Below are 22,997 nucleotides of genomic sequence, written 5' to 3'. Positions count from 1 at the left end.
CTCCCCAACCCACCCACTATCACACGTGACCTCAAAAATGGCCACCCCTCCCAAGAATCAATCTTCTCCCCAGTCCAGCCCCCTCACGGTACAGTACAGACTACACAAATCGCCCTCAATTCCTCGCTCTCTCGCCGGCCAAGCCACGACCTCACAACCCAACCAACATGGCGCGTATCCGCCTCGCCCCCCTCTCCACACTCACCCAAACCCGCTACGTCATCCACCTCTCGAACAAAAAACGCCTCGTCCTCTTCCGTCTCCCCACCATCGACCCGAAACCCAACCCCAATCCCAGATCCCCCTCAGCATCAACATCAGCATCAGAATCAGCATGTGCACCCCGCAACGAGTCCAACGGCTGGTCCTACTACGCCATGGAGGCCGAATGTCCGCACGCGGGGGGGCCCATGCAAGATTCGACCATCGATATTGAAGACTCGGCGTATATTGTGTCGTGTCCGTGGCATGCGTATGATTTTAATGTGGAGACGGGGGAGTCGAGTGTGGGCATTCAGGCGTGTACGTTTCCGGTGGATGTGCGGGGGGTGGATGGGGTGGTGGTTTTGGAGTATCCTTCGGGGGATAAGGTGGAGGTGGTGAGGCTGGAGGCGGTGAGTGAGGTTATGAAGTTGAAGAAGGGGGCGGTTGGGAGTGCGCATGGGAATGGGAGTGGGAGTGGGAGTCGTGGTGAGGTGGAGGAGTTACGGTATCTGGGTGATGATGCGACGGTGTGTGAATGGTGTGCGCATATTCTGAACACCTCCAACCCGGAACATAAGATTGAGTTGACGGCGCATTTATTCAAGTTGTTCACGGAACGGGAAGGCACGGAGTCCCCGATGGTAATTGGGAGCCGGACAGGAGTGGCATTACCGGATCTACCGCCGCGGGATGGCGTCAAGGATGTGAACCGGACGGCAGTCCCGAAGCCCGGACGAGGCGGGACGCAGAAGAGTCGGATTAACATGCTACATGCGCTCGCGAACATCGAGCAATGGGCGATCGATCTCGCGGTGGATATCTGCGTGCGGTTCGCGACGTTCCAGACGAACGGGGCCGACGCACGCGGGCTACCACGGGCATTTTTCCACGACTGGTTGAAAGTTGCGAACGACGAAGCGAAGCATTTCTCACTCCTGCGGACACGGCTCGAGGAGCTGGGGTCATATTTCGGAGCACTGCCGGTACATCATGGCCTATGGGACTCGGCGACGGTGACGGCGCATGATCTGCGAGCGCGGATTAGTATCATTGCGTTGGTGCATGAGGCGCGCGGGTTGGATGTGAACCCGGTGACGATTGATAAGTTCCGCAAGGCGGGCGATCAGGAGAGTGTGGATACGTTGGAGATTATTCATAATGATGAGATTACGCATGTCACGACGGGTCATCGCTGGTTGACGTGGATTTGTGGCCAGGAGGAGACGGATCCCGTGCAGGTGTTTCGGGGCAATGTGCAGAAGTATTTCCGGGGGCCGTTGAGGGCGCCGTTTAATACGGAGGCCAGATTGCAGGCCGGTTTGGATCAGAGGTATTATGAGAATTTGTCGGGGTATGATGTGGTGCAGGCTGCCTGATCATTGACGAGCAGTTGCTTTGTTTGACAGCGCTTCGAAAGTTATGATCTGGGTGGTGATACCCTGCAGAAAGCGCGTGCGTATCCACTGGACAAGTCTCACCGACTGACCCTAGGGTCCATAACTGCCGGTAGCATGAGCATCAGGATCAGAGTGGACATTTACCTGTCGGTAGTTGTCCCCGGGGAAACTGTGGCATCGAGAGCGGGCGTCTCAGGTACGCCTCCCGAGTACTCCCCCAGTACTTCTGGTCAAAATAGACACCTGAGGTGAGCCCAAGGTCTACCGGGTCGAGTCGTCCTCACGACAGATTCAACGAGGCCATCGCTTGTCTGCACCTACCGAAGCAAAGGCATAGACCTGCACATGTGGGCTCAACCGACACAAGTCCAGATCTGTCCCTCGAGTTGCATCACATCAGATGTCTCACAGACACTTGTACAAAATGAACAATACCCAGATACGCCATATATAGACGAACAATAAAAAGCGAATCATTTCAGAAATATCTACATCTATTCGTACAACACATACATCAAATCGTCAACGTCCCTGTCAACTGAATATCAAGCACGCTCTTCCCCACATAAACCGAATATGCTCCGGCCTGCAATCCCCAGCTCTGCTTCGTCACGTCCCAAGTACTGAGATCGCGTCTAGTGAGCTCAAACGTGACTTCCGCGTGATCTCCCGGCTGAATGAGCTGCTTCTCGAATCCTCTCAGGACCTTCGCCGGACCACCCGGGATACCAACGTAGAGTTGAGCGACCTCCGCCGCAGCCACGGAACCAGTATTCGACACCGAACAGGTAACGGTAGCCACCACATCCCAAAGGGAGGGGAGACCGCCTTCTGCGATGGTCGAGTTGGGGGGCAGATAGCTCGTGTCCACGCCCGTGTGGACGGAGACTTCAAGATCAGAGTACGAGAAGGTGGAGTACGTGAGGCCATAGCCGAATGCGTAGCGGGGGGTGATGTTCTTCTGCTCAAAGGCCTTGTAGTCGATGTAGACGCCCTCGGTGAAGTTGTCTTGCGGGTAGTACAGGTCTTGAGTTCCGGTGGGGACGACCGGGTTGAGGAGGGCACCATAGTCGGATTCGTTCTTGGCGACGGTGTAGGGAAGACGGCCGGAGGGGGACTGTTTGCCGTACATGACCTCCACCAGGGCACGACCGCTGTCTTGACCCGGGAGATGGGCGTAGATGACGGCGGTGATGTTGGAGTGGTCGATCCAGCGATCGACGAGACGGATGCCGGCGTTGTGGATGATCACCATGGTGTTGTTGCATTGGGAGGCGACGTTCTCGACCAGGGTGTCGGAGTAGGGGTCTGCCACGTATGGGCGGTCCCAGCCTTCTGCTGCGGCTTCGTTGATGAAGACGAGACACGCTTCGCTGGCTGGGTTCACGATCGGGTTTTGGGAGGCAAAGTCCCAGGCGAGGAAGGTGTTGTCGTCGTAGGCTTGGCGTTGGAAGGCATCGAAGGGGGCGTCGATGTAGGAGGGAGTGCTGGCGCCAGAGCCTCCTCCGGTGATCATGGTACCGTTTAGAGATACCCCAGGACCAGTTTCAGAAGGGTTTGCGCTGGAAAGGAACAGGTACTTGAGGTGGGACGGATCAACGGCAGTGCCATTGGGGTAGGTCAGGGTGTTGTCGAGCCCCATGGACCATAGACCCCATGAGAGATCGTCCATGGTATTTTGGGTCGCAGCGATGGCGTCGTATCCGAAGAGGGATAGGAATTTGGGCTGATTCAAAGGCAGGGCATTGTTTGTGTTTTTGACGAGGACGTGGCCTTCGACTGCCCCCTGGAGGATGGTGGCTTTGGAGGCAGGGTCACGAGCATCAACCGGTTCATGAGGGGTGAGCAGGCTGACGGGCAAGCCGTGTCCGGGGTTCTCCAGCTCAGCGTACTTGTACCAGGCGGCGACGATGCGAGTAGCCATGTCATCGAGACGCGTGGAGGACAAGGATCCATTACGGACAGCTAGAGAGAGGTTGCCGTTCTCCCAGTAGGTTGAGTCGGGCATGACCATATCGAGACCAGCTGCAGCGCTGGCAATACCAGTGTGTTGGGCATTCCAGTCGGATACAACGAACCCTTGGAAGCCCAGCTCCCCCTTGAGCAGTCCATTCATAGTCTTGCTGTTTTGACAGCCGTAGCTGTTGTTGATGCGGTTATAGCTGCACATGACGGCACCCGCACCAGCCTTGACTGCGTCTTGGAAAGGCCACATGTAGAGCTCATGGATGGTCTTATCATCGATGTTGGAGGAGACTGACTGGTTATAGCTTCCCTCCAGCAAAGCTGGCGTGTTCCGCCTTGTTTCCTGCTCATTTCCGATGAAGTGTTTGACGCAGGCAATGACGGACTCTTGCAGACCACGGATCGTATTCTGAACCAGGGAACCGGAGAGGTAGGGATCGTTGCTGTATCCTTCCCAGTTGCGACCGCCTCGGGCTATACGGCCTAATGGTCCCACGACAGGACCGAGAGCAACATTGGCTCCCTTGCGCTTGAACTCCGCTCCCATGTAGTGAGCGTTTTCATAAGCGAGATCACGGTTCCATGAAGCTCCTATGTGTAGACCCGAGGCATAGCCATTGACCATGTCGGTTCCTCGCACGCCACTTGCTGCATCCTGGAGACACATTCCGGGATATCCCAGACGCGGAACACCACCCGCCATTCCCGAGCAGCCATTTGTTGTAGACGTATATCCGTAGGTGATGTCGTTCTTCTCCTCGTCGGTCATCTGGGATATGAGAGACTTGGCTTTAGCAAATGCCTCTTCCCAGTCGCCCAAGCCCTTTGTCTCCGCTGATCATTCGAATTAGCTAGTGTCAGCACCACAAGGACGGTCAACTTACGAGTGGGATAAACAGGCTCCGAGCGCCCGTAGGACCAGTAATGCTCCAGCTCAGCAACATCAAGTGTTCGCTTTTGCACCACAGCGGCATCTGCCAACTGCAGCGCTGCAGCCGAAAGGACAAGAGACAACTTCATCTTTCTACCAGTTGAAGAAGATTCAGCGGATGTGCCCCGAGAAGCATCTGAGGTGGAAATCCAGCCACTTATATACCCACGAAATCGCAGCCCAACTCTCAACCATCCTCTTCAACGCCCACTATGACTCCATTTCTCCCGTATATCCGGCCAAGACTGAAAACTCTCGGCAAAGTGTGGCATATTGACGGCCGCATGGACAATAACAGGAAAGAGCGGGATAGGGTTTCGGGTCAGTCTCGGGCGGACATCCAATGAAATCTCGATATTAACGTGGGCCTCGTAGAATATCTCGCATGGTCGAAGTCGCGTGGCCGATTTCGGGTCCCTGCCCGGCTCCAGGAAGTTGGAAATGCGGGGACTCCACACTCGGGATAAGCGAGACTCCACGTTCTGCAGCCCGGAACGGCAATGCTGACGAGCAGCGTGACGACCCCAGAGTCACTCCTCGGCAGAATTTCGGCAGATGGTGTTATCTGGCTGGTCTTGGAGGCGCGCCAATGAAGCTAGCTGTGGTTGAGCCGTCTCTGCCATGGTTTGAATGACATATGGGGCTTAGGGGCTCCTCACTATCCCCAGGCCGATGCCATGCCATGCTCCGGGAATACGAACCCCTGTGGGGCTGAAAGCAGGCCATGCTCCAGATGACCAGAGAATGTGAAGGACCGGACCAGATATTTTCCACTGAGGGTGATAGATGCCGACCGTGCCAGTTATTCGCTGAGACGATGATGAAGATGGTTCCTCGGTCCCGCTCGGAGGTTCCCCGCCCCGTGCAAAGATCAGGTGATGGTTGAAGAGAAATCCGATCCAGTCGGGAAATCCGACATTCTTGCCGTTACTCCGGACTGAACCCGGGGTTGAAATACTCAAGGTCAGAATCATTGCTTCAGCATAATCGTACGTATGGTGAAAAGCAGATGGGAACCGCCATCACATAGGCTTAGATTTTGCTGTCCGCATTGATGATACAGAGACTGTAGCGAAGGGAAGATACTCATTGGTAATCTTAGCCATGGGCTTCCATGAAGCTGGACCAAATTCGGCGTTAATACATCATGGTGCGCTCTGACAGCCCCACTAATCCAACACTCGCACGCCCACAAAGTCTGCTCCATAGGATTGAAATCCCTCATCCCCTCCTACATTACCAATCACCACCTCGTTCGCACCCTCCTTCCAGCCAGTCGTTAGCAATCCCAAGGTCGCCGTGTCCCACCATCCCAATCCCGGCCCAAACAACTCACTATGCCTTCCGCTTAACGGCACCTCAATCCTGACTGGGTCCTCGCTATTCACCGTCACCGTCAGGTTCCGAGAGTTGGACCCCCAGCCCCACGAGGAATCGAATGCGATATCGTTGTTAATGTAGTCAATCTCCAGATACTTACTCCCGCCCGTGGTCACGGAAACGGTCACCTGGGCTGTCCCACTGGGGCTGATGTAGCCGATATTCGAGCCAACTGGCTGGCAATAACCTGTCCCGCAGGTGGTAAGGGTGCTGGATCCGGCGAGGGTAAAGTTCGTGCAGGGGTAGTAAGTCCCGTTCGGAGGCGTGATGTGGATAGCATCAATTGATAGTGAGGTGTCAATGGCGATTGTGTTGGAGGAGCTGGCGGTGAGAGGGATATTCGCTGAGATTGACGTGGAGGATGCTGGAACTTGGGTGGCTATCGTACTGTTGCTTGCGCCTGATCCAATAGTGACGTTGGCTGTTGATGAGCTCGCAGCAGAGAAGTAGATGGTAAGGGTATACTGGGCACTGGTCGTGACGGCATAGATTTGTCCGAATGTTGTTGTTTGCCTAGCCATGTCAGATGCGTTCTTGTTGGGGCAAGAGTAAGCTTACCCGGATAATGTCCCGTAGATTGCTGTTGAATACACCCCAGCTTCAGTAGTATCCTGCAGCTCTAGCAGCATTGTGCCATGGCCGGCTACTGTCGCTGAGTATGAGGTGCGCACATCCTGCGCAGTACTTCCGCCCCAAATGTTTTTCACAGTGCCTGCATACTGGAGCCCAATATCTGGCAGATCCAAAGTCAGATCCCTGCTCTCATCACGCCAATTGATGACAGCGGCTACTGTCCGATCGTCTGATAGCGGTCCGCTCCAGACTTCGTAACCGTCCTCGGTCCAGCGTCGGCGCAAACTCGCACTCTTTCCCAGTGAATCTTGATTGTATGCAATGACATCAGACTGTTTGAGGACTCCGAGCGAGGCATCGTTGATAGCGGTGAGTTCGTCTTTCAGGGCAGCGCCGATGACCAATGGACTCTTGAGAATCGCCCAGAGAGAGAAATGTGTCTCCTCCTCCGACAGGGAGAACACATTGTTACCCACTTCCAGCATATCAAGGTCAGGCCACTGCCCTGGGCCAGCAAAGTCCGTTTGTGGGGCTGCCTGGTTTATAATCCGGAAAATGGTTCGCCAGTCGGGAATGATGTCGTTCCCAATGCGCCAAGAGTGTCCAATAGAAGGTGCCCAGCCAGCGGGGAAACTAATGCCCCATTCACAGATCTGGAAGAGGATGGTTCGGTTTTGTTGCAACAGAGCATGAGACATGTTGGCGAACCTGGGCTCCGGAGAGGTACTGGGCGCATAGTTGACGTTGGGGTAATTCGTTGCGGCGTCAGAATAGCAGTTGTCGTCTAGAAGGTAATCAGTGACTGAACAAACTGTCAAAAGGTGAAAAATTACATTTCAGGGAGTCAACTTTCCATGATGCAAATGTGCTTGCATCCTGTGCTTCGTGGTCTATACGCCAGATTAGTAACCTGGATCACTGTTGGTCCCAGATAACATACACAGGCTGCCCGTTTCATTCGGTGGACTTCCGCAGAGCAGAATACCGGAGTCCTGATACACGCCAAAAAGAAGACCCAGGTCATGAAGATATTCACCCAGAGCTGGGAAGCCCTGGGGGAATAAATCATCATTCCATGTCAAGGATCCGTCCGGCAGTCGGTCCGCGACTGTCCAGCCACAGTCTGTCGTGACGTACCGATATCCAAGTGCAGATAATCCTAGATCTACTAATGCCTGTGCATTAGAGTGGACAATGGTTTCATTCGGAGAACATGAGTAGTGGTTGTAAGTATTCCATCTGGTTTATTGTGTTAGTTCCCCGTATTAAAAGACGTGTCTAGCTTACCCCATCTGTGGTGTCAAAGCAAGACCATTGTCCAAACGTGGCTTAAGATTTGCACTGGATACCACACTGCCTACTGCAGCATACAAAAGAAATTGAAGGAACATTGTCACGACTGTCTGCCGAAAGACGCCGGGCAATTGAGTTTGCGTCAAGTGCGGGGTGCGTCTGCAGACTTATATTCATGCATTTAACCGATGCTCGGGATGGAAACAATTAGCCGGGACATGGGAACTTCCAACAAGCCCTTTCTGACATCCTCTGAGACTGATGATGCTTGACCCCTCTTCTGAATTTATGTCGGCCACTGATTCTCACTTCATCCGGCCGCTTCCGGGATGAAAACTCTACATGCGAAGCTAGCTACCGTATTAGTGTCCACCTTATATGCGAGATAATCCGGATCTCTCACCTGATTGTTGTTGCCATGTGCGATGAGATATTATCATTTCAACTGTTGCTAAGCTTTGGCTGGTGGCAGTTTCAAGTCAGCAACACTGCAGACTCCAGTAGATACTCCACGGCAAGTCAGCTTCCCTTCCATTCACGACAGCCATGAGAATCAGGGAAGTTGACATGTACAAATTGCAACTATGTAGCTGTAGTCGGCAGCAACACGCACTGATATAACATCAAAAGCGGATCTGCGCTCTCGCCACCCCGAGCGGGATCTGGACGGGATCTGGGTGATCACTAGCTTCATCTAATTTGCCAGCTGGCCAGGCCCACCGGTCAGGCATAGCTAAGGAGAAGTACTCCGTATCGTATGCTATACTCACGACACGCCACGTACTTGGGGCTAATGCTGATTGTCATCACCGATGTGGAAATAATGTCCGGACAAAATTTATTGGTGTGGGTGACCTCATTGTGTCGGTCTTCATGGCTGTGGTGAGATTGTGATTGCAAGTTACACCGCAAATTTGCGAAATTACTTTTTTAATCAAGATCATACATGACACCTGCAGGATAGTCGAAGATAGTCTTGCTGCAGTCGGTGCATGAAAAGAGGATATAAACTGCTGCCTGTTCCCCCATCTAGTTCTTGCACTGTACCGGCGATCATGACGATAAAACACCTCAAGATTGCTCTCATTTACGAGCTTCGCTCGGCTTATAAAGAGCTTGGCTACTCTGATGCAGATTGTGCCAGGCTTGAAGTCGGAGAAGCAGCCGAACATATCGCTGCGGTTCTTGAAAAGCTGGGCCATGAAGTCATCCTGATCCCCGACATCCACTCCCTCATTAAGAGGCTCGCATCTGGTGAGGGCGATACGTGGGACATAGCATTTAACACCACCGAGGGGCTACATGGATCAGCCAGAGAGGGTCAGGTGCCGGCATTGTTGGAGGCCTACCAAATCCCATTCACATTCTCAGATGCAGCCACCATGGCATTGTGCTTGGGCAAAGGGAGGACAAAAGTGAGTAGATTCCGTTTTCAGCACCTCACACCTGCAGTGTCTCTGGACCTTTTTTGTTGAGATGTCCACGATGGCTGACAGGTTCCAGATGGTCCTCGAGCACTTCGACGTTCCTACTGCACCATTTGCAGTGATCCATTTCAGTGACACCAACGACAAAGTCCCAACTGTCATTGGATGAGATCCAGTCCATGATTTGCAGGTCCCGACACTCTGAGACGCTGCTCAGTCAGTATCCATTATTCGCAAAACCTCTTGCTGAAGGCTCGTCGAAAGGGATTGTGGCAAGCAACAAGATCAAGGGCACTGGCGACCTATGCCGCGTGATCAATTCTCTCCGTGCTTCCAGCCCCTCATCACTTGGTGTGCTCGTGGAAACCTACCTCCCTGGGCGGGAATTCACAGTGGGTATTCTAGGGACCGGAAAGGACGCATGGGTTGTCGGCGTCGACGAGATTATATGGTGCAGCAAGAAATGAAATCAAAATGGCGAGGCAGTAGAGTTCACGACAGAAAAGTCCAAATCGACCGGCGATTGGGCTGGAGAAGCCGATGAGGTCAAGGTCAGTCGGGATGATCCGGAAGCTGATCTTGCTTGCAAAACGGCTCTGCGGGCATGGAATGGTTTGCGTTGTCGGGATGGAGGACGGGTTGATATTCGAATGGACGACTCCTCTGGAACCCCGGTCGCTCACGTTATGGAAGTAAGTACATCAACTCTTCCAGGAGGTTCGACGTTGGCTTACGGATTTCAGATCAACCCTCTCGCTGGACTTCTTCCTCACTGGTCGCAGCTGCCCGTGATTGCCGAACATAACGATGTTTCATTTGAGGAACTTATCGGGCACATGCTGAATAGTGCTTTGAAGAGACGGAGGGATGGAGTTTCTGTTTAGAATGCTCTGCGTATCTTTGGAGGTCGTATCGGGGCCTATGTAAAAGAACCGCTGGCATCAATGACAGGTCAGCAGACGGAGTTATACAGTCCTTACTTTATTTGTAAAAGATGATCCTCGGTAGAAAAGCCATTTGTGTTGAGAAAGATTCCCCAAGGTGTAGGCAACAGGTGGGTGGTTGTGGAAGACAAGTCAGTCGCAGCCAAGTTGGGCCTCGGCTTCTCGCCTCTCTTCGGTTCCCCGTCCGCCATCCTCGACGCCCAACGAAACCTCCAATAACATCTGTGTCTCAAGATTTTGATGGGCCCATCTTGTTCGGCATTTACCCCCTTCCCTCAGCTTTCAACTGTCATTCATATCCGCCGTATCTGAGGACACCGTTCTTTTGGTCGCAAGATCTGCCAACTGGACAAGGTCCCCACAGGCGCGAGAAGTAGGCATGTTTTTTTGAACGTCATTGGCATGGATTCAATATCTATGACTAACTGATACCTCTCAAGGCAACCATGCAAAAGTCTGGACCCCACCTTTTCGCCAAGACAAGCCAGCTGTGTCGAGGTAATCTATCCGATTCTCAATCAGTTTGTGAGGACGGCCATAAAGGGTCTCTCTCACAATGGTAACCAGGATGTAAATAGGTGAGATATGGCAAACTACCTCTATCGATACACGTCCTCATCGATGGGATAGGCGGGAGACACGAGATGTAGGATAAATTCTCTATCCTCGTTCGACCCCCTTTACGATGATCGCCGCTATGGAATAGCGGCCTGCTATTGCCAGTAGCTTCCGCGTAAACCGAAACATGGAGCAATATACTTGCACTATTGCTGTGCCGATCTCATAGGAACGGGGAAGCAGTGGGGAATCGTCCCACAATTCCTTCAACGGGACATTCGCGGGCACCACGGGAAGACTATCGGAATGTGAGCGCCACCCATCGCTCCATAGCCACAGCCTCACACTCAATCTAGATATCATCAGCAGAATAAGGTTCCCACGCGCCGTTGTGCCGGGGCTTTACCAATTCCTGGTGGATTTGCGGAACCGCACCGCATCTATCTTCTGAGTTCCATCCCCTCCAACTGCTAGAATCTGCAGCCAGAAAGTATCTGTTCACAAGATGCAGCAATGTCTTACCCTCACCATAACACCCCACACAGTCATCTCACATCTCCGTCAGACACCCCTCAATTAATGACAAGCCCATGGTGTCACTTCGGCCCGTCCGTCCTTCCCAGAATGAGACATGTCTGTAATGTGGGTCCCATCTCAGCCGGCCGATGTTCCTCGTCATAACCGATGAGCCTGCAATTACTGCATTGGCAGAGGCCATTTCTCCGATGTCTCGCCAGGGACACCCACATGGACCGAGGCTTAGCCAATCACAGAGTGTTCCGGCCCCGCCGAGTTAAATTTAGGTCGCTTTTTGCCATCGCAAAGGACCCTGATTTTGAGTCTAATCATAGTCCGGTAGGGAGCCCACCGGACTAACCCGCCCCCTCTCGAGGAATGACAACATACCTACTGTGTTGGGCGAAGTGGTACCCCTTGCGTTGAGACATGGGATAAACATTGCCATCGTAAAGTCGGAGTTGCTAAATTTGGTTCTGGTCGAGGTCGAGCGAAGGTATAAAAGGGTGCTGTTTGTCGTCAGTATAGTCCCCATCATCACAATTCTCATCTTCCTTATTCACATACACAACCTTGAAAGAACTCTCTCTCAAGCCCTTTTGAATCATCATCAAAATGCAGCTCAAGCACCTCCTCTTCACTGCCGCCACCGTCGCCGCTCTCCCGGCCACTGACGCCTCCTCCAGCGAGACCTTCGGTGTCATCGCCATCGCCTCCGGCACTGGTGTGCAGAACTCTGGATTCAGCGCTGCGAAGAGCAGCCTTTTTGCTGGCCTCCCGAGCCAGAATGCCAGCTGTGACCGCCCCAACGAGAACTTCGCCACCTTCTACATCAACGACGGTTCTCTCTACCTGTATGACGCGTCTGCGACTCCTCAGGAGTTCTTCGTTGATGCCTCTGGCATGGGTATGTCTCCCCAATCATCGATTTTCTTGTTGCATAGTCCTCTAACGTATAATCACAGGCCAAGGCGTGATCCAGTACACCACCGGTGCTCAGCCTGCCTCCGGAGCCCGTGGCGGCTGGGCTATTGACAGCAACAACCACCTGCAGTATGATGGAAAGGACCTGATTGCCTGCCCCAACAGCATTGATGGCGCTTGGAGTATTTGGGCTAATGCCGGTGTTGACAACCCTGGTGGAAACAAGAACTGTGTCGGTATTGCTGCCCGGGTTGAGAAGACCTCCAACCCCAACGGTTGCGTCTACACTCAGTAGATCGAAAACAGGGAATCTGCTGCTGGCGGAGGTCTCCTGAGATCCTGACTCTTGATTGGGCGGAATTAATGCGGAGACGCGGACTGAGCTGCTTCTGCTTCGAATTTTGTTAATATTTAATCTGGAAATCCAACCACTGAATATATAATTTGCTCGGCATTTAGCGATTCTTCGTAGAAGCAGGTCACACGGGGTCGAATCTGGACTAGCGTAAGATTGTCGAGGGGTCTAGATCCATGTGTAATTCGATGAATGCAGACACATAACATACATTTGGCAGGAGATTAGAGGCATCGACAGTGTCTAGTGACGTGCTGAACGGAGAAATGAATGGATCACCGGTCATTCACCTGCTGGAGCTCCTTTCGCGAAGACCTTGGCCCTCATCAATATGAAAGATGCCTAGTGCTGAGCCAAGTGACTGTCCTCCCTGAAGTCTATAAAGGTCCCCATCATCCAGAGGTTGGAGGTCTTGTCTGTTCAGCAGCTCATGACGAGGTCATCTCGAGCCATGACAACTATACTAGATCCCTTGTTCTATGGACAACAAGCATAGGTCATGAGCACCAGTCTTCAGAAGGTATCCTTCTGAAGACTATGTCCACAAACAGTGCTTCCTTCAGTGACCCATAACCATCCAAGTTGGCGACGCCTAGTATGTCTGCTACAATCTCCAACTCATGGCCCGGGGTATGTATGAGAACGGCGTCGATAAGCATCTCGGATAGGAGAGGGTTTTGGCGCGTAATCGAAATATTCGTGGGAACGGAAACGACCGGATGACAGGAGCCAAGGGCTCGTCATGCGAATGATTTGTGACTGTGCGGATCTGCATATATCGGTCAATATCCACTTGCTAGGGTTGCACCAGTCTTTCAAGTGGAAATGGAAGCAGCCAACTTAGGGGAGATTTTCATGTTCGGCAATCTGAGAAGTCTGCGACTATGCGGACTCTCATAAGGGTCTGGGGGTAGTCATCGAGCACTGACGATAGAAGGCCGTGCAAGTCATTCAGACATCTCTAAAGAGATTGAAGGAGCCAAAACAACATCTTGTGTCTTGAACCTCGTGTGCGGTATAGCTGTGCAGTCTGGCAATGGTGATATGAAACGAAGAAGTTCGACATATGACGTTTATACGAGCCACATTACCTGTGGGCGCAAAGCAGTGTTCGGTGTGGCTGTCGACAGACCTAAGGACATCGTGCATAAGGTCAGGAGAACCTATCACAGAAACGAGTGAGCATGCTGACGGATGCAGTTGGTTACACAAATGGTGCTTTGTGAAGAAGCACAACCTAAGAGGGATCTGCAAGATGTGATTCAATTGATCCTGACGGACCGTACCAGACGGGCCGTCCCAGGAACCAGTCCTCATGCGTCATCCATGGGCGTAGCAAGCAGGGGTCTGATCCCTACCTGAATTGGATGACGCAAAAGAAGGAGATGCTGACGTTGCTGTGAGAACTACCCTGGTGGTGGGGTCAAGGATGACTAGTATGGATGGAGGAGATGAGAAGAGAAGCACTACCGCTGGGGTAAGATTCACCCCAAAATTTCAGGCATAACTGTGGAATAATCCCACAACCTATTGGAATATTGTGAGACAACCAGTCCTTTTTTCTCGGATTGGGTTATCTGGTTTAGTCGTCCTAGTCTGATCATTTGCTTCGCCACATCCCTAGTTGTTTCCCGAGCCCATCTACACCTCCAAGCCTGATGTTGCCTAGTTGTAGACTGTAGCCGGTAATCCATTGTATTCCTCGAATTAATTACTGGAAATTTCTAGAACCTGTAGAAGCGGGCTTTTCCTCGAGCTCAGAGCAATGATACAGGCTAGTTTCCACTTCCATGAGATTCGCTGCCCATTCCATCCCAGCTCGGAATCACATAACGCCGGAAATGGGCATATAAGCAGCCTCCATCTCACGCTTTGTTGATGCTTCTCGTAGATCACAGCAGCAGTTGACTCATCGTTTCTGCTTCCCCAAGGCAACCGGCCTCTGGGTAGGCAATGTCGAGCCTCTCTACCGAGTGGCATTCGTCCTTCGTCCACTCTTTCATATATATATTATATTCACCCAGTAGCTAGAACTATCGCTCCACGGTTGCCATGACTACATTATTGTTTGTCCTTCTCTAGTCATACATCTGTTAATTAAGACTAACCATTACCCAGCTGAGGTTATGGCTTGATTGCAGGTTGAATATTGGCTAGAGGTATGACTATTTAATCTTGCCATCTGGGTGAAATCTTGGGATGGCACTGACTGACCATCACCGGCTAGCTGCAGTCATCCACGTCCCCACCTCGTTTGCTCGGCCTGTACGACTACCGTATGTTACAACACCAAGAGCTACATTGAAGTGACCGATCGATCTGCCTAATGGAGGATATACACAACAGCGGCCGTAAGAAACAGGCAGGAGGCCAAATGTGATGAAGCAGAGCCCATAATCTTATATACTCTAAGCAAGTTCAGACAGCTGCAACGGATGCCTACCCTGATCAATCTCAGTCTCAACCCCGCACGGTACGTCACGACGCCAGAATAAAGCCACTGCGCATCATCATGGGGGACAACTTGCATATATACCTACAGCGCCATGGTACAGCCTAGTACGATCGTTCTTATTGCCTTGTCTGTCATGCCTCCTAGGTGGTTGCTGCCTGGTACGGCGGTTATTTCTACCAACATCTTCATGTTGGCTTGTGTGCTCCCTGCCACAAGAGAGGATGTATAACCAATCCTCTCGCCTTATTGTCTTGTGTCTGGCTTGCCTCATATGGTCTTTCTCAACCTTGACTAGATGTGATCCTTATCATCGTCACGGTGTGTATAATATTTACACTGGTCATTTGGACTTTGGGACAAAGCACAGACTTGCCGGCATGATATCCGATTCAATACGAACTCGATGAATCCTTTTACTGGGACATTGCAGAAGAATGATGACTCATGAGGTATATTCTCATCTTTATATAGCTTTGCCAACTCTTCGCGCCATGGGGCCAAGATTCAGGACACCGCTCAAGAGAAGTATAATGGCTGGTGGGATATCTTACACCTCAGTCAAGGTTCCTGCTAGACTCTCTATACGACCATCTCTACCACAAATCATGGGGCTGGCTGTCCAAGGTCGTTTCTCGAAGACATGTTCTATGCTCGGCGGTGGAACTCATTCGACACCAGTTACAGGACCTGTATTCGCAATACCTAACATGGGTGGCGCTTTATACAACCATCTCTACCACAAATCATGGTGGGGTTGGCTTCGTTCCTCTGAGGTTTGCCTTTAATAGGACGCAGGAACAGCTCGGCTCATGGGGAATGGCAAGTGAAAACAAACACTGACTTAGAAGACATGAAGTAGTAAACTCAGGTGTTCCATGCTCGGGATAATGTTTATTCGACATCAGTCACAGGACCTTACACATGCTGTTTATGACATGGGTGATATAAGCCACAGAGATGCAACATACTCCTGATCCTGGCCGGCTAAGCGAAACAAGATTCCCTCAGTACTCGCTCACGAGTCGATGTCCTTCTACGAATGCATTGACAACAGAACTACTTGCACTACTTCGAACTGTCTCAGGGAAGACCGATAACTGGAAAGAGGAATAAGACTGTTCCGACAGTGATAGCTCCAACAACTTCTCAGCTGCAGCTCCATGCTTCTTTACTTATCTCTCGGTCATATCCACCCCACCCATGATTTATCTCAAGTGAACTGAAGACATCTGCACGATGCCACCGTCCCTATAGCGCTAAATCGGCAACCCGCTGCCACAGTTGGAAGTCCTTAACAGCATCCTCCCAAGTGGCCAGAGACTGAGATTCTCGACGCACGGCGTCAGCCTTTAGGCAATATATATAGCTTCCCATCACACCAACTCCATGGAGTGATCACTGTTCATAGTACTCAGCTGGGCTATCCAGAAGTTGGGCGGAAGGAGCACCATCACGCTCAGGATTCACTGGCTGAATGGAGATGCGACGCACGGCGTCAGGTTCTGGTGGCTGCCTTTACCCGCGATTATACGAAAAAGCGACAATGAACTTTGAATGGAAAAGAAAGGGTGGAATGATGGCTCGGCCTGGCTTTCTTGTATCGAAACAGCTTCATGGGTGCTCGAGCTACCGTCAAGGAAAACCTGAACAGGATCCGTATCACGATTAATCAAGAGCATGTCAATCGATTGTTTGCATACTACATTAGCTCCAGATTATAGCTTGCTAAAACATGGTTGGTGCTTGGACTACCCGCTATATACGAGCATCTCGATCAGCAGCATGTTGGCAACCATGTTCAACCGGTGTTATGCTGCTTTGCATGGCACATCAATAGCCGTACAGCAGACATGTTGAGCCACTTGGAGATTGGCAATCCGTTCGATCAGTGGTTGTGCTCCTGTTCATCTCAGGGTATTGTCACTTCCAATAGCATCCAGGATTGAAGATGACTATTCCCGGCCTTGATCAAAGCCAGAGCATTCGCGATGTCCTCGGCATGACAGGTACCGGTCTGACCCTGAGCAACAGCATGGTTTGTTCAACTGCATACCAGACACAAGCGCAATACCCTCTTCCGCGAATCCAGAACACATGTGGGCTTCCTCAATTGCTTCCTTGGGGTTCGACGGATTCTGCCATGCTGCACGTTGCATTTCAAGTCTGCTCTAGGAATTTGCCTTGCATCTTTGCGACTTTGGTGAATATGGATCATCACAACGTTGACAAATCACGTCCAGCGGGTGAGCATCCTCCCTACCAACTCAGGTGGTTGGAGAGCCGCGAAACACAAACCCAGTGGTCCTCTCCATGGCACATGCTTCATGAACTCATACATGGCTTGCGCAGTGCGACAAGACTCATGGTTTGGGTCTGCCATGATACTATCAAATGAGCGGTACCACCTCGTTCTGCAGTTGTTCAAAGACCTGATCCACTTCCTCCGATCTAAAAATGATAGTAACGGTCGATGCTTTTCATGAGCCTGCTTATATCGTTAGATATGCGGGCACATATATATATATATATATAGGACTGACGTCTGACACCAGCGTGTCCAGCACATAAGCCAGTTGAGATGGGTTGCACAGAGCCACTGAGAGTTCTTCATTTTATGTCCCTTTCTGGACGTACCCGGGATTGAGTCTGGAGCAATAGCCGTTACATAGATACAAGCGTCACAGTCCTTGAAGCCACTACACAAGATTTCTGCCGCTCATTCTCACGATTCTGTTGATAAATAGAAATCATTGCCAGCTTTGTCAATAACATGCTAGCTTGCGAGTCGCGAATCACGAGAGCACACACGTTCTTCTTTTTGGGACCTCACTTCAGGAACTTGACCATGTCTGCGGCAGTCCATTCCCAGTCTTGTCAATATCATGCTATGTTGCGATTTTCGAATCACTAGAACACACAGGTTCTTCTTGACGAGGTCCTTACTTCAAGAGCTCAACCATGCGGCGGTACAGGGTGAGTAGGGCGAGTGGAGAGACTACTAGGATTGATACTGCATGGCCTGTTGGTGGATATGGATCATGTGATACTGCCTTTTACATCACTAGATAGCTTTGAATATCTTCCAGCATCTAGCTCTTTATTCCAAATCGTAGGAACCTGCTTAACACTGACTCGATCTGACACAGAACAGCCACAACACGCAATCCCAATGCGTCGCAGAATCGTTTGACCACTGTTTGACAAACACATCCTGACACTGGAATCCACAGCAAACCGCATCCCAATCAATCAACACAGTTCAATCCACCGCACTCACCGAGCTGACAGCGACTAACTCAGAGTATAGTATCTAGCATGTCCCGGATCCTCCGGAGCTCATCCAGCCACCATCCCAACTAAGCCGACTGCACTCAGTCCTCCAATCCAATGCATCGGGCACCTGAAACATCCAACCCGACACCTCCGACGATCCCTCCTCATCCGGGCCGAATACCCGATGCAGTCACGTCACCGCTACCACAGCAATTCATGGATTATTTAGATTCATAGTATGATTTCACGGTACTATGTAGAATCATGAACAATGCATATTCAGCATCGAAGTACGGAATACTATTAAGGGATCAGAACCAACTCAATAATTTTCCACCCACACACACCCCCGGTGGCAACCAAACCCACGAATCAAGTCCCGTCCCAGACAGACAAAAAGTCAACCTATCGAACTGTACTGTAGTTAGGCATCCAAACTTCGGAAATCACGGAAAATACAACCCCCTCGGGAAATTCCATCTGCAGTGAGAGTAACACTACATATGCCGAGACCGGTATACGTCAACTGACCACGGGATCCTAGTACTATGCATGGATGTATGGATGTTCACAGGCAGTGACAAAGCCAAGCCCGCGCCACACACACACACACCCATCACAGCCACACAAACCCACCAACCAGCAAATAACAACCAGTCCACGTCCAAGTACTAAGTTTCCAACCCAACGACAAACAAACGCACGTCACCAGGCAACACGATTTCCACTCACCAACGAAGTTCAAAAACCGGGTTATACGCGTGGACCCTCCAACCTGTATGTCCTCATAGTGGATCCCAGATGCCGTGTTCCGTCGAATGCCGACCATCCTTCTCCATGGGATGTGGGGATGTGATTCGTGGAGGGGGATTGCCACGGTGGCTGGGCGTACCCATACTTTTGTAGCAGTGGATGTGTGCTATTCTTATCTGTTTTTGGTGCCCTGATCCATAGGATTTCTTATTTGAGCCTCGGGGTGGAAATCGGGGTATAAATTGGTTGCTTTTCCCGCTGATTGAAGCGGGATTTTTTTTTGGAGTATTGACTACTGTCTTGGTCTACTATCTACTATCTACTGTCTACGTTGGGTTGTTGTTTACTCACATACATACAACCTACCACACAATCAAACTTTCCATCCACACATCCATACAAACTCAACTCAACCTTCAACCCCTGAACCCAATCCACTCACACCACACCACGACCACAACACCCAACAAAAATGAAACTCACCACCCTCCTCCCCCTCCTTCCCCTCACCCTCGCCTCCCCCGACCTCATAACCTCCCTCGTGGGTGACGCCACATCCCTCGCCACCGCCATCGCGACCGCCGGCGGCGCCGCCTACAGCGACCTCACCTCGGACGCCGGCGCGGCCGCCTCAGACGCCCAATCATGGGGTACATCTGTAGCCTCAGACGTGCGGTCCGCGGCCACGAACGCGGCATCGGATATTCGCTCGGATGCGTCGGATGCAGCGTCGTGGGGGACGTCCGTGGCGTCGGATGTGAGGAGTGAGGCGTCGAGTGTGGCGTCGGATGTTAGGTCCAGGGCGTCGGATGTGCGGAGTGAGGTTACTTCCAGGTGGGAGAGTTTGACGACCTTGACGGGGTCGGGGGGCTCCGCGACGGCGACGGAGACGGTTAGTGGGGTTACCACTGAGACCACGGGGAGTGGGACGGGGACGGGGTCAAGGGCGAGTGCGACGGGGAGTGCGGCGAGTAGTACGTCGGAGGGGGCGGGGGCGAGGGCTACGGGGGGGGTGATGGGGTTGGGGTTGGGGGCTGCGGGGGTCGCGGGTGTGTTGGGGGTTATGGTTGCTTTGTAGGGTGGGTTGTTTGACTGTTTATTTGAAGAGGGGGGAGGGATGGTGATAAATGATACCATTGTACATGATAGCTCAGTCTATGTTATATCATGCTATGCTACTATACTTCTTATCGAACGGTAGATGCATCGTCGCTCTTCCCCGACTCGGTGTCGGTGGTATCCCCCTCGACTCCATCCACGGTCATCTTCGGCCCCGTGTACCATTTCCGTGCGAATAGGAAGTAGTACGTCATGCAGGCAATCCACACGAACCCGTTGATCACGATCGTGTAGTTCATTTCCGACGCTAGTGTCGTTAGTATACTCCGTAAGCCACGGCCAAGGAATTACATACCACTCGGGTTCGGTCCCGTGCTCGGGAACATCGACAGAATCAAGCCGAATACCAGCCAGATCACGGCCACGATCGCGATCGGCCGACTCAGCCATCCTGTGTAGAACTCGCCCGGACGGAAGCGCTCCTTCCCCCAGATCAGACGACAGAGGATCGGGGTGCCCCATGCGACATAGTTGCTCGCTACGAACAGCGAGAACAGCGCGTTCGCTGCCACCGAGTTGATCAGGCACAGCAGGCCGAAGATAATGCATACCACCACGAGACCGACAATGGCCCGCACGGGCTGGTAACGAATCCGCCGGCTGACGTGGCGAAAGTAGTTGGAAAAAGGCAATGCGCCGTCGCGGGAAAACGCCCATGCCTGTCGAGAGGCGGCGACGATCTGAGTCTTGTTAGTATCATCAACATATACATAGATGCTAACCTACCAAGCTCAGCCCGATCAGGAACTGAATGACGATCAGCACGCCCATAAACCCTAGCGCCCCCTTTTTGCCCAGCGCATCATAATAGATCTGCGCCATCGGCTGTCCAAATACCGTATTGATCGTCGCATCCACATCCTGGTTCATCACAGCGGCCAAGATACTCAGCACCAGGAACCCCAGCACGCACGCGCATCCCGAGGACCAGATAATCCCCAGGGGAACCGCCTTGGCCGCATGCAGCGCCTCCTCGCTCATGTGCACGCACGAGTCGAAGAATCCGATCGACCAGATCGGCGCCAAGAAGGCCAGGATGAAGGTCCATCCTGTCGGCCACGAGGTATCGTTATCCACGTGTCCGAAGACATATGAGCCTGGGTTGAGAGATTCCCCGCGGGACACCTTGCCCACGGGAAGAGCGATCACAGTGGCGATAATGATGGCAATGTTGATGTAGATGCAAAAGGTCTGAATGCGCGGCATGATAGGGCCCGAGAAGATGCCGCAGAGGGCATGGACAAGAATCAGGCCGACATACACGCCGTAGATGGTGCCGTTTGAGGCGGAATAGTCGCCATCGCGGGCAATAGAGACGCAGGCGAGGATCATGAGCGAGAGAGTGTCTACTAATTAGCCGCAGTCTCCCGGAGATAGTCAAGAACATACAATCCACAGAGCACATCCCACCGATCAATCCCAGGGTGTTGCTGTATCCCACCAGGAAACTCAACGCATTCTTGTACTTTTGCCCGGCAAAATAGTGCGTCCACCAGTATAGCCCACCCGCCGTGGGCATGGCCGATGCCATGTCGGCCTATGCTGTCTCAGCGTCGCTCAATCAAAGCAGGGGTATGAGGTACATACCAAGGCCAATCCAACAAAGAAGATCAAGATGCTTGCAGTAAACCAACCCTGCAGCCATTAGCACCATCCACAAGCCAGACCGAGTATCGTACCCAAATCATGCCCGCAGGCCCCGCCGGTAAGGAAAACGCAATGGTCGATGCGATCGACGGCACCAGTCCCATAATACTGAAGGCAACGGCGAAAATTTGTACGGTGGAATACTGACGACGGAGCTCCTGCTTGTAGCCGAGTTTGGCTGCTCAGGTTAGCATATCGCCTCCATGACGGTCGCAAACTTACCCAGCAGTTGTGTATCCCCCGGATCCGCGAGTCCAGCTTCCTCCGCCCCGGAGTTGGCCGAGACGGCCGTAGGTGATGCCTTGGTGACCATGGCCTCGTTATGAGCGCGCTGACAGAAAAGCGACGAAGTGAAGAGTCAAGATCAAAAAAGTTGCAGCGACGCCAGTGACGGGGAACAGCAGTTATAGGGATCGGATTGAGTTTGCCAAGCCACGGACACAAACCTTTCTTCATCAGAGCCAGACCTGGACAGACTCTGCTGCAACTGTCAAAGTGGGAATGGACCGGACAGGGGATGTCAGGCATCCCTGGAATGCTGGCGACCTGCCGGTCTGGTGCTGCCGTGCTGGGAGTCTTTTCTTCCACGGACCTCTTCATCTCCTCACTTCGGCTCCCCACATGGGGGATATCGTGGGTCGCCGATCACCGGCTGGCGAGACGTATTGTTCCACTTGCCACTGCCACGGCCACGGCCACTGACCACGAACCGTGGCACGCGAGCAATTTGCGGTTCACATATCCAGATCTCACCTGGATACCTGAGATCACTCCCTCAATTTCGACGATAAACGAGCTAGACGCTGCCTCTAAAGCGATGCAAGCAATCCGGCAGTGCTATAGTCTGCGCCGCGCCGCGCAAAGGCAATCCCGGCTCCACTTGAGTGAGACCTCGGCCAACCCCGTCCCTGGTTGCCTCCCACTAACTCTTGTCGAGTTCTAGTCTTCTACTATAGTAGACCCCGGCTAATCCCTCCATGCTCGATCCCTTCGCACAATCCTGCTAATTGCTTACCAGGTTAGCTGCGGCAGTGCGGAGACTATATCCAGCCAGACTAATTCGGTCCAAGCGAAGGGCTAACGGCGGCACACGCAGTCTACTGTATGTAGGCAATGCAGCTAGACCAAGTCTTCGGAGATGGCCCGCGGCTGGGTCGACTCAAAGTTCAGTCTTCCCTGCGCTTCTCCATCTCCACTCAGGAGCGCCGCGGAACCATAGCCAAACTTAGTTCCCCAATTACTTCCTGGCTCCAATAGTGAACCGAACTTGGGCCTCCTCATGA

At 52.3% G+C, this 22,997-nt stretch overlaps 6 protein-coding genes across 6 annotated transcripts; 4 read left to right on the top strand and 2 right to left on the bottom strand.

The window, feature by feature from the left end:
* The first annotated feature begins 76 nt into the window (after window positions 1-76).
* BO80DRAFT_211948 (Rieske [2Fe-2S] domain protein) lies at window positions 77-1,847 on the top strand. The gene has a single exon (XM_025714314.1). It carries the CDS (start codon window positions 168-170, stop codon window positions 1,578-1,580), a length of 1,413 nt encoding a protein of 470 aa, XP_025571280.1. The 5' UTR covers window positions 77-167; the 3' UTR covers window positions 1,581-1,847.
* Window positions 1,848-4,770, bottom strand: BO80DRAFT_211947 (beta-glucosidase). The gene is made up of 3 exons (XM_025714313.1): window positions 4,663-4,770; window positions 4,451-4,590; window positions 1,848-4,400 (listed from the first exon to the last, which is right to left on the bottom strand). Exons 2-3 carry the CDS (start codon window positions 4,584-4,586, stop codon window positions 2,116-2,118), a joined length of 2,421 nt encoding a protein of 806 aa, XP_025571279.1. The 5' UTR covers window positions 4,587-4,590; window positions 4,663-4,770; the 3' UTR covers window positions 1,848-2,115.
* A 4,028-nt stretch (window positions 4,771-8,798) lies between these two features.
* Window positions 8,799-10,054, top strand: BO80DRAFT_458543 (D-alanine--D-alanine ligase family protein; the record flags this gene model as incomplete). The annotated part of the gene is made up of 4 exons (XM_025722287.1): window positions 8,799-9,213; window positions 9,303-9,604; window positions 9,653-9,862; window positions 9,914-10,054. The coding sequence occupies 4 exons, from the start codon at window positions 8,799-8,801 to the stop codon at window positions 10,052-10,054; spliced, it is 1,068 nt and encodes a 355-aa protein (XP_025571278.1).
* Window positions 10,055-11,803: 1,749 nt separating this feature from the next.
* Window positions 11,804-12,407, top strand: aspf34 (cell wall protein PhiA; the record flags this gene model as incomplete). The annotated part of the gene is made up of 2 exons (XM_025722286.1): window positions 11,804-12,095; window positions 12,154-12,407. The coding sequence occupies 2 exons, from the start codon at window positions 11,804-11,806 to the stop codon at window positions 12,405-12,407; spliced, it is 546 nt and encodes a 181-aa protein (XP_025571277.1).
* Window positions 12,408-19,235: 6,828 nt separating this feature from the next.
* On the top strand, window positions 19,236-20,080 carry BO80DRAFT_211862 (putative GPI anchored protein). The gene has a single exon (XM_025714312.1). It carries the CDS (start codon window positions 19,421-19,423, stop codon window positions 20,024-20,026), a length of 606 nt encoding a protein of 201 aa, XP_025571276.1. The 5' UTR covers window positions 19,236-19,420; the 3' UTR covers window positions 20,027-20,080.
* A 9-nt stretch (window positions 20,081-20,089) lies between these two features.
* On the bottom strand, window positions 20,090-22,480 carry BO80DRAFT_428621 (putative GABA permease (Uga4)). The gene is made up of 7 exons (XM_025720296.1): window positions 21,937-22,480; window positions 21,747-21,892; window positions 21,655-21,702; window positions 21,457-21,604; window positions 20,794-21,413; window positions 20,363-20,747; window positions 20,090-20,314 (listed from the first exon to the last, which is right to left on the bottom strand). The coding sequence occupies exons 1-7, from the start codon at window positions 22,025-22,027 to the stop codon at window positions 20,136-20,138; spliced, it is 1,617 nt and encodes a 538-aa protein (XP_025571275.1). The 5' UTR covers window positions 22,028-22,480; the 3' UTR covers window positions 20,090-20,135.
* Between the last annotated feature and the right edge of the window lie 517 nt (window positions 22,481-22,997).

This window comes from Aspergillus ibericus (genome assembly GCF_003184845.1).
Source record: "Aspergillus ibericus CBS 121593 unplaced genomic scaffold BO80scaffold_50, whole genome shotgun sequence".
NCBI classification, from domain to species: Eukaryota; Fungi; Ascomycota; class Eurotiomycetes; order Eurotiales; family Aspergillaceae; genus Aspergillus; species Aspergillus ibericus.
This window is presented reverse-complemented; position numbering and strand designations above follow the sequence as displayed.

What these genes read in the sequence shown, in the direction of transcription:
- BO80DRAFT_211948 (XM_025714314.1), top strand. Translation starts at nt 168, where the DNA reads ATGGCGCGTATCCGCCTCGCCCCCCTCTCCACACTCACCCAAACCCGC.
- BO80DRAFT_428621 (XM_025720296.1), bottom strand. Translation starts at nt 22,027, where the DNA reads ATGGTCACCAAGGCATCACCTACGGCCGTCTCGGCCAACTCCGGGGCG. An exon ending in GGCCTGCGGGCATGATTTGG is followed by an intron (nt 21,703 to 21,746) that starts GTACGATACTCG and finishes TAATGGCTGCAG; the next exon opens with GGTTGGTTTACTGCAAGCAT. An exon ending in TGGGATGTGCTCTGTGGATT is followed by an intron (nt 21,414 to 21,456) that starts GTATGTTCTTGA and finishes GCTAATTAGTAG; the next exon opens with ACACTCTCTCGCTCATGATC.
- BO80DRAFT_211947 (XM_025714313.1), bottom strand. Translation starts at nt 4,586, where the DNA reads ATGAAGTTGTCTCTTGTCCTTTCGGCTGCAGCGCTGCAGTTGGCAGAT. An exon ending in GGAGCCTGTTTATCCCACTC is followed by an intron (nt 4,401 to 4,450) that starts GTAAGTTGACCG and finishes TCGAATGATCAG; the next exon opens with CGGAGACAAAGGGCTTGGGC.
- BO80DRAFT_211862 (XM_025714312.1), top strand. Translation starts at nt 19,421, where the DNA reads ATGAAACTCACCACCCTCCTCCCCCTCCTTCCCCTCACCCTCGCCTCC.